The sequence below is a fragment of the Aquarana catesbeiana genome, linkage group LG11 (assembly GCF_042186555.1).
Source record: "Aquarana catesbeiana isolate 2022-GZ linkage group LG11, ASM4218655v1, whole genome shotgun sequence".
Classification (NCBI taxonomy): Eukaryota; Metazoa; Chordata; class Amphibia; order Anura; family Ranidae; genus Aquarana; species Aquarana catesbeiana.
The window spans coordinates 219,356,493-219,373,447 of NC_133334.1; the positions used below are offsets into that span (position 1 = coordinate 219,356,493).

The 16,955-nt window shown below is 43.7% G+C and overlaps 1 protein-coding gene across 1 annotated transcript in view; it reads right to left on the bottom strand.

Moving 5' to 3' along the window:
• The window catches only part of LOC141112477 (uncharacterized), a 150,572-nt gene that overhangs the window by 16,452 nt on the left and 117,165 nt on the right, over nucleotides 1–16,955 (bottom strand). Inside the window, exon 18 of the mRNA XM_073605339.1 lies at nucleotides 2,085–2,180. Coding sequence (XP_073461440.1) covers nucleotides 2,085–2,180 — 96 coding nt within the window. The remainder of the gene's footprint in view (nucleotides 1–2,084; nucleotides 2,181–16,955) is intronic.

Consider the following 16,955-nt stretch of genomic DNA (forward strand, 5'->3'; position numbering starts at 1 on the left):
AGGCCAGGAGAGCTGATCTGCATACTTGAGGGAACTTGTTCAATTTCCAGGTAGAGGGCCTGGCAGGGGGGTTGCATCAGCCCTTATATATGCGAGAGTCATGCCAGCAGGGGAGTCGGGTGGAAGATGGAGTGCTGAGGAGACTGTCCTGGCCTATATCTGGGGGGAGGGGCTCTGCCTTGGGCTGGGCTCGGGCTGGCTTGGGAAGATCCTGACAGCAAGAAGGACAGTGTGAGTACATCAGCACACCTGGGGATTCACAAGGGGAAAGACTGCCATATGTAGCAAGCCTTTTAGGAGGACAGCGTTGTGCTTAACCCTTCATTTCCTTGCCCTGGGATATCTTCCGAGCAGCCGGGTGGGCGGGTGAAGAAGCAGCCAGGTGGGCTGGTAGTTCCTGCAGGCAGTAGAGCTGGAATCAGTGTCTACAGTGGAGTTGGAGATACTCCTGTATGCAGTCTACCACACATTGTATGCTACTTTCTAAAGGGACTGAGAGTTTCTAGCCCTTAAGGGGCTTTTGCATTTTTGATTATCAGAGACTATCAGTGTCCAGGAAGGAGGACAGTTCAGGATCGTGTACATAGAGAGGAAATTGTCCCTGTTTATTGTTGCAGTCAAGCTGGGCATCCCATAATTCCTATTCCTCGTCCAAGTTTTTACCCCTAATAAATGACAAAAACAAAGCTCAAAGACTGTTCCCTGTGTCTGGATGGAAGTGGAAAATGCCTGTCTCCTGGATGTGCAGGAGTAGTAAGACCAGTTAAAGGAAGCCCTTGCGGAGGTAGTGCTACATACTATTCAGTATACATGAAGGATAAGGTACAAAAGAAATTTGGAAGGCCAATATAGGATAATCAGACAGTATAGCCGGGTAACAATACCGTGTCTAAAATGTAACTGAATAGATTTCCCTGAATTAGCAGCATGAAAAAGGAATAATTGCACATAAGTACAGAAAAAAGGAAAACTTCAACAAAACAAAATATTATGGAAAATCAACAATGAAAGGACGACGGCCAAAAGGCCATGCACAACAAACAGATTTGCTATCTAGTGAAAAGAAAACACAAACATCCTCAATGTGGAAAAATAAGAAGTACTAACCTGAGTCATCTATTTTTAGATTTACCAGTGTGTGTAAAGCCGCGTACACACGGGCGGACTTTTCAGCATCAAAGGTCCGATAGTCTTTCTCACGGACTTTCGACGGAGTTACGACGGACTTTCGGACAACCGGACTTGCCCGCACACGAACGGACTAAAGTCGAAAGTCCGTTGGTTTGAACGTAATGACGTACGAAGGGACTAGAATAAGGAAGTTCATAGCCAGTAGCCAATAGCTGCCCTTGCGTCCTTTTTTGTCCGTCGGACTAGCATACAGACGAACGGATTTTTCGACCGGACTTGAGTCCGTCGGAAAGATTTGAAACATGTTCCAAATCTAAAGTCCATCTAATTTTCAAGAGAAAAAGTCCACTGAAGGTCCGATGAAGCCCACACACGTTCGGATTGTCCAACGGATTCGTTCCGTCGGACCAGTCCAGTCGAAAAGTCCGGTCGTGTGTACACGGCATAAGAACCCCTAAGTGTGAATAGGAACCATCAAATAGATTAGGCCAAGGGCCAAATGAGCCTTCACACCTGCAGTAGCCTATTCATAACCAGTTGTGGGGGGGTCGAGTCTGGGAGTAACAAGCCATGGCTGCCAAATAGAAGAAAATGTACAGTTGGCGTTTCTGTGTTCATAAGTCACTTTTTCTCTTATAAGAATAAAATGAACCTGATTGATCCAGTGTTTCTTAGTTGGGGTATGCGAAGATCACCAAGAACAGGCAATTTGTTTAGGGAATTATGACAGGTTTATGTAAAAATAATTGATTTACAAAAAAGAACTTATATGCAAAACTGTGTGTTTCCTTGTACGTTAGATTTGAGTCAATTATCAGTGTCTGCAAATAAAACAGAAAATGACTGAGTTTTGATACAGAAGAGAGGGAGGGGGCTACACTTTAGCTCACACAAATATCCTTTGTTTGGTATAGTTAGCATTTAGAGCTATAAGCCTTTGCAATTTGAATTACCTTTGTATTGCGGGAGCTGGTTCTAATACTCGGTATTGATCCATAATCTTATCCAGCAGTTTTTGCTTTTCGTGCTTAAGCTCTGTCAGCTTTTCTCTATGGATTAAAAAAAAAAAAACAACGATCATTTGTTATATACGATAGCTACTTGTATTTCTATACGTTTTAGTTCTAAAATATTTTATATCTGTCAGATGTGCTATGTAATGTATTGTATATAATAAAGGGCAAGTTACATCCCTGAGGTGCAGAAAAGTGCTTCTACATCTGTTAAATATACACTCACTGGCCACTTTATTAGGTACACCTTGCTAGTACCAGGTTGGACCCTCCCCCCTCGTCCGCCCTCAGAACTGCCTTAATTCTTCGTGGCATAGATTTAACAAGGTCTTGGAAACATTCCTCAGAGATTTTGGTTCATATTGACATGATAGTTTCATGCAGTTGCTGCAGATTTGTAGGCTGCACATCCATGATGCAAATCTCCATCCCATCCCAAAGGTGCTCTATTGGATTGAGATCTGGTGACTGTGGAGGCCATTGGAGTACAGTGACCTCATTGTCATGTTCAAGAATCCAGTTTGAAATGATTTGAGCTTTGTGACATGGTGCATTATCTTGCTGGAAGTAGCCATCAGAAGATGGGTACACTGTAGTCATAAAGGGATGGACATGTTCAGCGAAAATACTCAGGTAGGCCGTGGTGTTTAAACGATGCTCAAATGGTACTAAGGGGCCAAAAGTGTGCCAAGAAAATATCCCCCACCCCATTACACCACCAGCTTGAACCATTGATACAAGGCAGGATGGATTCATGCTTTCATGTTTATGCTGAATTCTGACCCTACCATTTGAATGTCGCAGCCGAAACTGAGACTCATTAGACCAGATTGTTTTTCCAATCTTCTATTGTTCAATTTTGGTGAGCCTGTGCGAATTGTAGCCTCAGTTTCTTGTTCTTAGCTGTTAGGAGTCGCAGCCGGTGTGGTCTTCTGCTGCCGTAGCTCATCTGTTTCAATGTTCGATGATTTGTGCGTTCAGAGGCGGTATTCTATATACCTTGATTGTAACGAGTGGTTATTTAAGTTACTGTTGCCTTTCTATCATCTCAAACCAGTCTGACCTTTCTCCTCTGATATCAACAAGGCATTTTTGTCCACACAACTGCCGCTCACTAGGCATGTGCACTACCGAAAAATTTGTTTAGCTTAGTATTTATTTCATTTGTTTTTTTTTTTTTCGTTTATCGGGTCATTCGTTATGATCGGCATTCGTTACTTTGGATAATTCGTAAATTCGGATGCATTCGTAGCGTTCCATTCGTTTAGATGCGGCATTCGTTACTTCAGATAATTCATAACTTCAGAAGCATTAGTATTCGTTACGTTCACTAACAGTTACTTTAGCCAAATTTTAAAGGAAATTCCAATAAAAATGTATATCTAATCTATCCCAAATTAGCTGCTATGGTGCAGAGACCTGAATAGAAGAATTACTGACTTCAGCTATTTTTCCTGTAAATTAAAAGTTTATAATAATAAATAATAATAATAATAAAAACCATAATAATAGTATTTAATACAAAATATGAAAAACAAAATTATCCGAATGTAAGCGATTCATTAAACTCTTAGGTTGAATCGTTTTTTGTTCTTTGCAGATTCTCGTATGTTCAGATTTTTGTTCTTTCGGGTTTTTGTTTTTTCTGAAAATTCGTTTTCATATGCATTCCTCAAAAGAGTCTTTTGTTCATTCAGATGCTTTCAAATGAACGAATATGCAGAATTTCGCACGAAAATGAATTCGTAATGAAACGAATTGCACATGTCTAGTTTTCAGGTTTTTGGATCATTCTCTGTAAACCTTATAGAGATAGTTGTGCGTGAAAATCCTGGTAGATCCCAGCAGTTTTTGAAATACTCAGACCAGTCTGAATGGCACAAACAACCATGCCATGTTCAGAGTCACTTAAATCCCCTTTCTTCCCTATTCTGTTACTGCCATGTGATTGGCTGATTATCAATTTGTGTTACCAAGCAATTGAACAGGTGTACATAATAAAGTGGCAGGTAAGTGTATAGTGGAGTAGTAAAATGAGTGGACAAGACCATAAAGACTCATTTACACTTTTGAAAATAGAATACACTGCTGCACACCATTTTCCATATTGTGCATTTACATGCCCTTTCTGTATCTGTATGACAAAATGCATGATAAATAAAGTATAGAAAAATGTACCTGTTCCAGCTTACATATCTATCTTGTTTGTAACCCGGAGACTGCCTGTAATTCATTTTACTAGTGTTTTGCTCTATTTTTATGTACAGTACCATTAATTGCTATGGAAGATGCATTGTATGGAAATTCCACCGAATGGCGCAAACTTGATATTTTAAGTTCTTTAAAAAAAAAAGTTCTTTAAAAACTACTACTACTACTACTCTAATTTTAACCAGCTCCATAAGGCCCCTTTCACACGATTGGACCGTTCAGGTCCGCCTGTCAGTTTTGACGGCGGACCTGAACAGGCGCTCCACGCTAGTCTATGGAGCGTCGGATGTCAGCGGAGACATGTCCGCTGACATCCGACCTGGTCCGATCCGCTAAAAGCAGACGGATGGCTCTACGTCCAGGTCCGTCGCTGGCGGATTGGATCGGGTGAGATCTGATGAAAACGGACATGCTGTCCGTTTTCATCCGATCCCTCCATAGGCGGCAGCAGCGCCTGACAAGCCCCTCCCCGCTCAGTGAGCAGAGAGGGACCTGTCATCCGCCGGCTCAGCTGAGATCAACGGACAGATCTCCCGCTGAGCCGGCGGACCGAGGCGGGCTCCGTAGAAACGGAGTCCGCCTCGTGTGAAAGGGGCCTTAGTTTTAACCCCTACATGACCAGGCCATGTTTTGCTATTTAGCACTGCATTATTTTAACTGGAAATTGTGCAGTCATGCAATGCTGTACATAAATGAAATTTATATCATATTTTTCACACAAATAGAACGTTCTTTTGGAGGTATTTGACAACACTGGGTTTTTTACTTTTTGTGATATAAATGAAAAAAGAGCAAATATTTTGAGGAAAAAAACCTTAATATTTCTTACTTTGTTATAAAACCTATCCAAAAAAGTTTTAAAAAAAATCAAATTTCTTCATAAATTTAGGCCAAAATGTATTCTGCTACACGGCTGAAAGTTATAGCGTCTATAAACGATTTATATATATATATATATATATATATATATATATATATATATATATATATATATATATATATATATATATAAGAAAAAACAATATATATACAATAAAGGTAATGATCAGTGACTTATAGTGGGACTGTGAGTGCAGCGGGCAATCTGTCACTAACTGATCAGTGCTAATAATATACACTGTCACTGTACTAATGACACTGGCTGGGAAGGGGTTAACATTTAGGAGCAATCAAGGGTTAACTGTGTGCCTAACAATGTTTACTGTGTGTACTGTGTGCTGTTTTTACGAAGCAAAGTGCCGGTTTTTACTTTGCAGGGAGAAAAAAAGGCACATTGCTGCTGTCTGTAGAGAGCCCTGCATTGTTTACCAATGCAGGACTCTCCTCTGTCATTTGCTCAGCCGACCAGCAGGTTCCCGGACATAATTCCTTGGCCAGGACCTGCTGGTATCTTTATTCAACCTTACCAACTATGATCAGCTTATGCTGTAGCCAATGACAGCACGGCCGGGGTAGCGGGTGCGTGCATGTGACCCCTAACCGGAACTACAAAAGCAAGTACATGTATATGATCCAGTGCTGCCAGGCCACTCGGCCGCAGTATATGTGCGGTGGGTGGTCCTGAAGCAGTTAAAGGGGTTGTAAACCTTTGTGTTTTTTCACCTTAATGCATCCTATGACACCCGGCAGTGACCGGCCCACCCTTTTATTTACCTGAGCCCTGGAACTTGAACCGACAGGGACACGCTGTCTCTCTGCCCAAGATTCTCGGCTCCTGATTGGATAGATTGATAGCAGCGCAGCCATTGACTCCCGCTGCTGTCAATCAAATCCAATGACACTGGCGCTGAGGGGCAGGGTCGAGTCATACATTCGGCGTCTATGGACGCCGAATGCTGGACTCGGGAGCGCGCCCGCAAGGTAACCCCTCAGGAGAGAGCTTCTCTCAGGGGTTTATATTACAATCACTTTAAATCGGCACTGTGTTACATAAATTATTTATCACAAAATTTTTATTTTTTTTTTCCACTTCAGTGAAAATTTTCTGATAGATGTTGTATCAACTTTCGAGATCAAATTTGTCCCCTCTCATTTTTCACATCATTGTGGATTTATTCAAGATTATCTTAATTAATTTTCCATTCAGATATTTAATTTATTTTAATTACAAAAAGTTAAAAATACATAACTACCACAATTCCTCTATCCCTTCCTAGTCACTCAATCAGTTATCCCCAACTTCCCGCCCCCTCCCCCCCACGTCTATCTGGTTTGCTTCTTCCCAAGTTCCTTATCATTCTAGCTCAATACCTACTCCTTCCTTCATCTTGTCTAAGTATATATCCGAGGTTTTATACAATTTCCATCCCTCCCAGAGACTATTACACTTGTTATCTCTTCTCTCCCTGTTTCTCAGCAAATCCATTTTACAGTAATAGTCTATTTTTTCGTACCACTCTCTTATATCTGGTTTTCCACTTTTTAACCAATATTTTGGGATCAGATCCTTTGCGGCATTCAGGAGTTTTGGGACCATTGATCTCATATATTGAATATTGAAATATATGAAACAAGCAGGTCCATATATTTTGTTCCATTCTCTCACCAGTTATCTCCCCTATATTTTTTACTATTTCTTGCCAGTAATCCATTATTATTGGACACTTCCACCATAAATGTATCATCGTTGCTCTTTGACCGCATTTTCTCCAACACAAGGGTGTTTTCTCTTGTTGATATCTGTGGGTTCTTACTGGTGTCAGGTACCACCTTGCTAACAGCTTATAGTTCATTTCAATGGTCTTCATATCCCAGGCATTATTGTATCCCATTTCTATCATCTTTTCCACTTTCTGATCTTCAAATTTTAGGTTAATTTCTCTCTCCCATTGTTTAATGTACTCAGGTCTTTCTTGTCCACCTAAATCAGCCAGTATTCCATAGATTCTTGATATTCCATTTTTTAGTGGTGTTTTGGTGAAACAAAGTTTTTCCAAGGGGCTTAATTTCTCTTCTTCTCTAAGTGGATGTGTATTTACTAGATGTCTTAATTGGCAGTAATTCCATTCGCTCATCTTCCACCCATTATTTTTTTCTAATTCTAGCTGTGTTTTAATCCTACCTTTTGTGGTGATATCTTTTAATTGTGGATTTCTCATTTCTTGTCCTACAAATATTTCCTTCCCTGGAGTAAAAAAAATTTGTTCCCGTGAGTGCTATTAACGGTGAATTGTATCTCCATTCATTCTTCTTGTGTACTATATCCCAGATGTAAAAAACGTTTTTAGTTATTTCGTGAGTTTCCGAATCTATTCATCTGAACTTTCGTGATATCCATATGTTTTTGTGCAATGTGGTTTTACTTATTGTGTTTTCCATCTCCACCCACTTTTTTTCACTATTTCCATTTGTCCACTCAATCATTCGTGACAAAACTATTGCTTTCTAATACCTACTTATATCTGGAGTTGCTAATCCTCCATGCTCCCTTTTCCTTGTGATTTGTGCAAATGTAATTCTCGGTTTTTTATTATGCCAAATGTATTTTAACAATATTGTTTTAATTATTTTGAAAAAACTCTGTGGAATCCTTACTGGCAACATCTGAAATTTGTAAATTATTTTTGGAAGTACCATCATTTTAAACATATTTATTCTTCCAATCCATGATATTGGTTGTATACTTAATTTTTTTGTTTCTTCCTTAACCTCATTGATTAATGGGATATAATTTGCCGGGAAGATTTTTTCAACCTTTGAGGTTAATTTAATTCCAAGGTATCTTAGTTCTTCTTTTACCCATGTGAATGGAAATTCTTTTTTGAAGAGACAGAACTTCCCTTTTCCCTAGTCCAATATTTAATATCTCTGTTTTTATCGGGTTTATTTTGAAGTTTGACAGTTTCCCATATTCTTTTATTTATTTCAGTATATTTGGTCACTCTTGGGTTAGTTACAAACATCAGGATGCAGGGCCGGACTGGCCTACCGGGATACCGGGAAATCCCCCGGTGGGCCGGCTGTCTGGCTGCCCCTGGTGCCGCTGTGAGGGCAGCGGCGCCTGAAAGTAACATGGCCGCGGGGCCGCCAGGCTGACATGCAACTGCGCATGCGCTAGCGCTATTCTCGGAAGTGTGTAGGGCTTTCCCGAGCTAGCCGTGCTCGGGAAAGTCCGTACACACTCGGCAATTCTCGGAAGTGCGGGCGCATGCGCATGACGATGGCGCCGAGCGGCGCCATTTTTAAAAGTACCGCAGCGAGTACTTGTCTGGTGGCCTCTTCCTCCTACTCCCCCTGCAGCCTCTGACCTCCTGCCCCCACTGCAGCCTCTGACCTCCTGCCCCCACTGCAGCCTCTGACCTCCTGCCCCCACTGCAGCCTCTGACCTCCTGCCCCCCCTGCAGCCTCTGACCTCCTGCCCCCCCCTGCAGCCTCTGACCTCCTGCCCCCCCTGCAGCCTCTGACCTCCTGCCCCCCCTGCAGCCTCTGACCTCCTGCCCCCCCTGCAGCCTCTGACCTCCTTCCCCCCTGCAGCCTCTGACCTCCTGCCCCTCCCCTGCAGCCTCTGACCTCCTGCTCCCCCTGCAGCCTCTGACCTCCTGCCCCCCTGCAGCCTCTGACCTCCTGCCCCCCCCTGCAGCCTCTGACCTCCTGCCCCCCCCTGCAGCCTCTGACCTGTCCCCCCCTGCAGCCTCTGACCTCCTGTCCCCCCCTGCAGCCTCTGACCTCCTGCCCCCCCTGCAGTCTCTGACCTCCTGCCCCCCCCTGCAGCCTCTGACCTCCTGCCCCCCCTGCAGCCTCTGACCTCCTGCCCCCCCCCGCAGCCTCTGACCTCCTGCCCCCCCTGCAGCCTCTGACCTCCTGCCCCCCCTGCAGCCTCTGACCTCCTGCCCCCCCTGCAGCCTCTGACCTCCTGCCCCCCCTGCAGCCTCTGACCTCCTGCCCCCCTGCAGCCTCTGACCTCCTGCCCCCCCCTGCAGCCTCTGACCTCCTGCCCCCCCTGCAGCCTCTGACCTCCTGCCCCCCCTGCAGCCTCTGACCTCCTGCCCCCCCTGCAGCCTCTGACCTCCTGCCCCCCCTGCAGCCTCTGACCTCCTGCCCCCCCTGCAGCCTCTGACCTCCTTCCCCCCTGCAGCCTCTGACCTCCTGCCCCCCCTGCAGCCTCTGACCTCCTGCCCCCCCTGCAGCCTCTGACCTCCTGCCCCCCCTGCAGCCTCTGACCTCCTGCCCCCCCTGCAGCCTCTGACCTCCTGCCCCCCTGCAGCCTCTGACCTCCTGCCCCCCCTGCAGCCTCTGACCTCCTGCCCCCCCCTGCAGCCTCTGACCTGTCCCCCCTGCAGCCTCTGACCTCCTGTCCCCCCCCTGCAGCCTCTGACCTCCTGCCCCCCCTGCAGCCTCTGACCTCCTGCCCCCCCCTGCAGCCTCTGACCTCCTGCTCCCCCTGCAGCCTCTGACCTCCTGCCCCCCCTGCAGCCTCTGACCTCCTGCCCCCCCTGCAGCCTTTGACCTCCTGCCCCCCCTGCAGCCTCTGACCTCCTGCCCCCACTGCAGCCTCTGACCTCCTGCCCCCACTGCAGCCTCTGACCTCCTGCCCCCACTGCAGCCTCTGACCTCCTGCCCCCCCTGCAGCCTCTGACCTCCTGCCCCCCCCTGCAGCCTCTGACCTCCTGCCCCCCCTGCAGCCTCTGACCTCCTGCCCCACCTCCTGCCCCCCCCTGCAGCCTCTGACCTCCTGCCCCCCCCTGCAGCCTCTGACCTCCTGCCCCCCCTGCAGCCTCTGACCTCCTGCCCCCCCTGCAGCCTCTGACCTCCTGCCCCCCCTGCAGCCTCTGACCTCCTGCCCCCCCCTGCAGCCTCTGACCTCCTGTCCCCCCCTGCAGCCTCTGACCTCCTGTCCCCCCCTGCAGCCTCTGACCTCCTGTCACCCCACCCCCCGCAGCCTCTGACCTCCTGTCACCCCCCTGCAGCCTCTGACCTCCTGTCATCCCCCCTCCCCAGCCTCTGACCTCCCCTGTACCATCCGCAGCCTCTGACCTCTCCTCTACCATCCGCAGCCTCTGACCTCCCCTGTACCATCCGCAGCCTCTGACCTCCCCTGTACCATCCGCAGCCTCTGACCTCCCCTGTACCATCCGCAGCCTCTGACCTCCCCTGTACCATCCGCAGCCTCTGACCTCCCCTGTACCATCCGCAGCCTCTGACCTCCCCTGTACCATCCGCAGCCTCTGACCTCCCCTGTACCATCCGCAGCCTCTGACCTCCCCTGTACCATCCGCAGCCTCTGACCTCTCCTGTACCATCCGCAGCCTCTGACCTCTCCTGTACCATCCGCAGCCTCTGACCATCTCTTGTCTTATATCACGTCTGCAGTCTGGAGAGGAGTCAACAGTGGGATTGCCTCAGGGATGGGGGTCATGGGAGAAGTCAGACTTGTATGGACTGTGGAGAGGAAACTATGGGGTAAAACCAGAGCCACCGAGCTGGAGCCGACTGACTGAGCCCTGTAAGGTGCACCTGAGAGGAGGTCAGTGACAGCGCCGCCAGGCCTACCTGAGGGGGGGGAGGGGTCAATACAATATTGTAAGGGGGCACTGATATATAGGTTTCCCCCTTATATCAGTAAACCCCCTTACTTTAGTGTTTTCTTTCTGCGGAAGGTACTCTCTGGTCACCAGAGTCCTCCCCACATTCCCAGAGTTCCCCTTTACATCATAGTCTGCAGGATTCCACCTTACAGTGCAAGGGGAACTCTGATGTAAAGGGGAATGCAGTGGACTCTGATATAAGTGGGGTCTCTGGTCACCAGTGCCCCCCTTTTATATCAGAGTTCCTGCTTAGATCATGATCTGCAATGTTCCCCTTTATGTCAGAGTTCCCTTGCACTGTAAAGGGGAATCCTCCTGATGTATGGGGCGAACTCTGTGTTGGGTTATATTAATCTGACTTTCATGTAAATGGAGAAATATGGTTTTTGACTTTTGTTTAACTTAATACATTGCTAATAGCAGTTATAGCTTAAATATTGATATTTGCACTGAAAACTGCCATTTACGGCACCTTTTTTTTGCAGTGTCAATAAAAAATGTGCCAGTAAATGGCATAAGTTTTTGCCTTGAAAAAAATTGCTGCTGTTTGTAAAAGCCATGTCTCTCTTATCTATATATAATACACTCTTCAAATGTGCTTTAAAATGCATGGTTTTCCCTTTTGTGAACAAGAAAATAAAGACATTATGCGGTTGGGCTGGTATAAAAATACTATGGGGCTGGTATGAATTTATTTCCAGGGCTGGTTTTTATTCCCAGTCCGGCCCTGTCAGGATGTCATCTGCGTATGCCGCGGTTTTGTGCTCTTTTTCTCCTACTCTCACCCCTCTCACATCCTGGTTGTTTCGAAGTGTCGCCAGGAATGGTTCCAATGCCAATACATAAAGTAAAAGGGGAAAGCGGACAGCCTTGCCGTGTTCCGTTCTGCATCGCGATCAAAGGTGAAAGTCTGCCATTAACCTTTAGCATTGCTGTTGGACCGTTATATAGATTTGTTACCCACTTCATCATTTTTGGTCCTAGCCCCAAATGCCGCAACGTGTCCATCATGAATCCCCAGTCTACCCTGTCAAATGCTTTCTCTGCATCTATTGACAGGAATAGAGCTGGGGATTCACTTTGTTTACTCCTGTGTAACATCAATATTGTTTTTAAGCTGTTCTCCCTTCCTTCTCTCCCCGGTACAAATCCAGTCTGGTCGGGATTTATCCAGAGTGAAATTAATTTTTTTAGTCAGTGGCTAAAATTTTAGCATAAAGTTTTGTGTCCACATTCAATGGAGCAATAGGTCTGTAGCTTGTACAATTGGTTCTATCTTTCCCTTCTTTGGATAATATTGTAATGTGGGCGATTCTCGTCTTATTTCTTCTTCGTCTCCTATATTGTTCAGATATTCTTGTAACTTAGGGATCAGTTGTTCTTAAAATTTAATATAATATTTGACCGTGAACCCGTCTGGTCCTGGGCTTTTTCCTGCAGGAGTTTCTTTTAATGCCTGTTTTATCTCCTCTTGTGTTTTTTTTTTTTTCCAGCTCTTTTAATTTCTCAAGTTTTATTTTTGGTAAGTTTGCTTTTTTTAAGTAGTCTTGTACAGTATCTTCTTTTTTCTTTTATCTTCTTCAAGATGTATTTCCTGTTTTTTTTATCGCATATAGTGAGCTGAAGTATTTTTGAAATGCTAATGCAATATACGTTGTCTTGTTTACCACTTCTCCTTTCTCATTTTTGATCATCTCAATATAATTTAAAGACTTCTTTTTTTTAATCATATTTGCAAGTTATTTTCCTGGCTTATTATCCCATTTAAATCTCTCCTGCAGTACTCTATTATATTCCCTCCTCTCTTCTTGTTCCATCCATTCCTTTAATTGATCTCTTTTTTGAATTAGGATCCGGTATGTTTCTTTATCTGATTGCTTTTTATGACTTTGCTCCAGATCATATATTTCCTTTATAATTTTCAACATATTTTTTCTTCTTTCCTTCTTTTTTCCTGCCCCAATAGATATTAATTTACCCCTGATGATAGCCTTATGTGCCTCCCAAATTGGTGCTTTTGATAATTCTGGGGTATCATTCTCCTTAAAATATCTTTTGATCTCTTCTATTATAATTTTTTCCATCTCCCTGTCTTCAATTATATCTTCATTTATTCTCCATGTACCTTTCTCGAAGGAATCTTCGTGCAATTTAATTTTCAGCATTACTGGACTATGATCCGAAGCTGTTATTATTCCTATTTTTGTTTCTGCTATTTCTTCCAAGCTTCTATGTTCGACCATGATGTAATCCAGCCTGGAGTATATTACATGCGCAGTTGAATAAAAGGTGTAATCTTTTGTACTTGGGTGTTGTATTCACCAAGGATCAACTAGTTGATATTCATATAATTTTCCTTTTAATTTCTTTAATTGTCTTACTTCTCTGTCTATTGCTATGGAGGTACTATCTAATCTATGGTCCATGGTGAAATTGAAGTCTCCAGCCAGTATTAATTTGCCTTGTTTAAATTCCATTAAAACTTTTAATATTTCCATCAGATATTTTTTGGGGTTTGTATTGGGGCAGTATACATTGGCAAGGGTGTATTTTACCCCCTGTATGGAACCTATAAGGAAGACGAAGCGTCCTTCTGGGTCCACTTTTCTTCGTTCTAATAGAAAATGTATATTTTTCCCTATTCCAAAACCACTCCTTTAGCCCTTCTTATTAGTGAGTCTCCGTAGTACCATGTTGGAATACTTCTCGGATATATTTTAGTATTTGAGTTTTGAGTGATATGTGTCTCCTGTAGGAATATTATTTCCGCCTTGCTTTTATCCAGTTCCCAAAGTATTATATTTCTCTTCCCTGGGGAGTTTAATCCTCGGACATTATAAGACAACATTTTTATACTATTCGTATTTTCCATTCCTTTTTAATCCCCGCGCGTCCTCCCGGGATCCCCCCCGCCGGTCCGAACAAAGGACCGGGAGGGGGGACCCCCTTAGCCGATGCACGCGGGACCCCTAACTTTGTTCCAAGGTGATTAAGCACTATATTGACTTATGAGAACCAAACCCCTCCCTCCCTCTCCCCTCCCTATCCCCTCCGAATCCTTTCCCCCTCCCTCCCCCCAACCCCCTTCCTGAACCACAAAGTCACAGTTATTCATACAATTCCCGCTTATACGCATCAACTGAACTCGCTGAATATTCCATAACCACACAGGATGGTGGCCACTACCTACTGATAAATAGCTATTTCTGTGGGTTTGAAATAAACCTTAGTAGCTAAACCTTTATCTTTTTTAAAAATGTGTACATCTAAAAAAAATTATTATTATTATTATTATTCATACTATATTGATACTCAAGTTTAATGTTCTTATTCTTATTAAGCTCGGTCATGAACATTTGTAAACTTTCCCCCTGAGCCTTCCCAAATCATCAGGATGTCTTCTATAAACCTCTAGTAGAACAATAATTTTGTTCTCTGTTTATTAAACATACATTTATCCTCCCACTCCGCTATGAAGATGTTTGCAAGACAGGGCGAATTTTGCACTCCTTGCAACAGCACTTCTCTGTCTGTAGAAGGAACCCTGGTACCAGAAGTAATTATTTTTCACAAAAAATGTTTTTTTTTTTTTGCATATGAGATTCCATGCCTCCTACCTAGTGTGCATTCAGGGCTACTAGGGCATCCTCATGCTGTATAAGAGTATACAGCCATAAAACATCTCTTTACTAAATAGACCTTCCTTACAAAATTACCTCTTTCAATAATTGTAGTACATTTTTTGTATCTTTTAAGTAGGCCTTTGTCTGACGTACACCAGGTTGAAGAAATGTTTCCAAAAATTCCCCTGACCTGCCCAACACGGAACAATACCATTCACAATCGGACAGCTGGGGGGATTGAGAAATGTTAAGTATTTTTTGGGTATTTTGTATATAATTGGAATCTTACACACATTTTTTTTCCTTTTTTGGTCAATACCATAGCTCTATATCCCAGTCCTACCACTGACTTCAATTCTTCTCTATATCCGATCATTGGATCCTTTTTCAACTTCCTATAGGTATTCTAATCCAACAACATTTCGGTCAATTGGGTATGATAAAATTTTGTATCCATAATAACTACTCCCTCTCCTTTATCTGCTGGTCTTAAAATGGTATCTTTCCATTTTTCCAAACTTTTAATACTTTCTCTCTAATATGAGGGGGTTAACCTGTTTTCTCTGAATAATTTGGTCAAGATCCAACAAGACCAATTAGTTAAACACTTCAGTATGGTAGTTATTAGACATTGGGGGATTAAACATAGATTTATTTTGTAGCTCACTGTTTAACCCAGAACTCTCTGGCACTTCCCTAATCCTAGGATTATTTAAAAAAAATATTTATTTAAATAGAATCGCTGTATATACTTATGAGTATCAATGTATACATAAAATTTGCTAAATGAGCATGTTTTAAACCCAAATTTAGGATATTCATCCCTTTATGTGTCAGTGTCACTTTACTCAAATTATAAATACCTGAGAAAAGGGGAGGGACACGCGTTGAGAAGATATGGAGTGCTGCACACCCTGATTAGTGTCAAAAAGAAAAAGGAAATATCCCCCGTGGGGTTTTCTAGGCAGCAAGAAATTATAAAAATAGTAAGCTGTAACTTGAAAAAGTTTTTATTTTGTTAGACTTTAAATGGCAACATGATCACAGGGAATGACCATGATGGTTAAAATAAGAGCTGTGCTACAGGAGATAACACAAATGAAACTGGCACAAAATTATACAATGTTGAAGCGCTATGATAGGATGGTAAACTGACGCGTTTCGACCCCATCGGGTCATCTTCAGAGGATTCAGACGCTGTAACGAAATTTATGTATTAAAGTTCATGAATATAACCATAAAAACTGAAACATAATATAATAAATATATGTTTATCAGTATAATTACCAATCACATTGTGTTTGAACAGTTTCTCCTGAATCTAAAATTCTCCGAAATCTCCCCCGCCGGGTCCCGGCAGGGGTCCCAGGCCGTCCACCACGTCAACAGGGGGAAGGGGGGGGGCTGATCACCCATGCGTGTCTTACAAGGAGTCACACCAAGTGGATAATTGCCAAGACCGGGGAGGGGCGTGGGGGTAAGTGAGCAGGACCTGCAGTCAAAGCATCAAATGACAGACAACAGTACCATCAGTGCATTATTATTAGCACGGATAGAAAAATATATATGTCATTACCATTTAAAAAAAAAAAATAACTCTGTTTATAATTAGTTTGATGTTGTCAGTATTTTTTAGGGTCAGCAATGTGTGGATATTCCCATAGTAATGATGATAAAAAAGGGGATATTGAGAAAGATAGATATGACTACATGTAAATGTCAGTATGTCAAAGTAGGTAAATGGTGGTGTCTATATAATTGCCATGAGATAAATAGCAAAGTAGAGTGACGATCTAAGAATGTGGGGAAAGAGGCGAATGTGAGGAAAACATGTGGGGGAAGAGAGGAATGGACTGACTGGTAGAGATAAAAGGAAGGGAAGAAAAACAAAAAGGGTGGGAAGAGGGGAGGTTGGAAAGGATGGACGGGAAGGAGGGGGGGATGGGTAAGGGGGAATGGGAAGAAAGTATAGGGAGTGAAAGAAAAGAGCCAAGAGGAAAAGGTCCAGAGGAAAAATGGGAGAAAAAGAAGAGGTGTAATTTTTCTCCTATTTTTCCTCTGGACCTTTTCCTCTTGGCTCTTTTCTTTCACTCCCTATACTTTCTTCCCATTCCCCCCTTACCCATCCCCCCCTCCTTTCCGTCCATCATTTCCAACCCCCCTCTTCCCTCCCTTTTTTTTTTCTTTTATCCCTACCAGTCAGTCCATTGCTCTCTTCCCCCACATGTTTTCCTCACATTCGCCTCTTTCACCACATTCTTAGATCCTCACTCTACTTTGCTATTTATCTCACGGCAATTATATAGACACCACCATTTACCTACTTTCAATAAAGGGTTAATAGTGGATGTGGCGCTGTCCTAAATAAAACTAATGGATACCATATGAATCGCATATAAACCAAATAACCATATGAAAGGTGATCCACTTGAGTGTGGGTGGAAGGGGGGGGG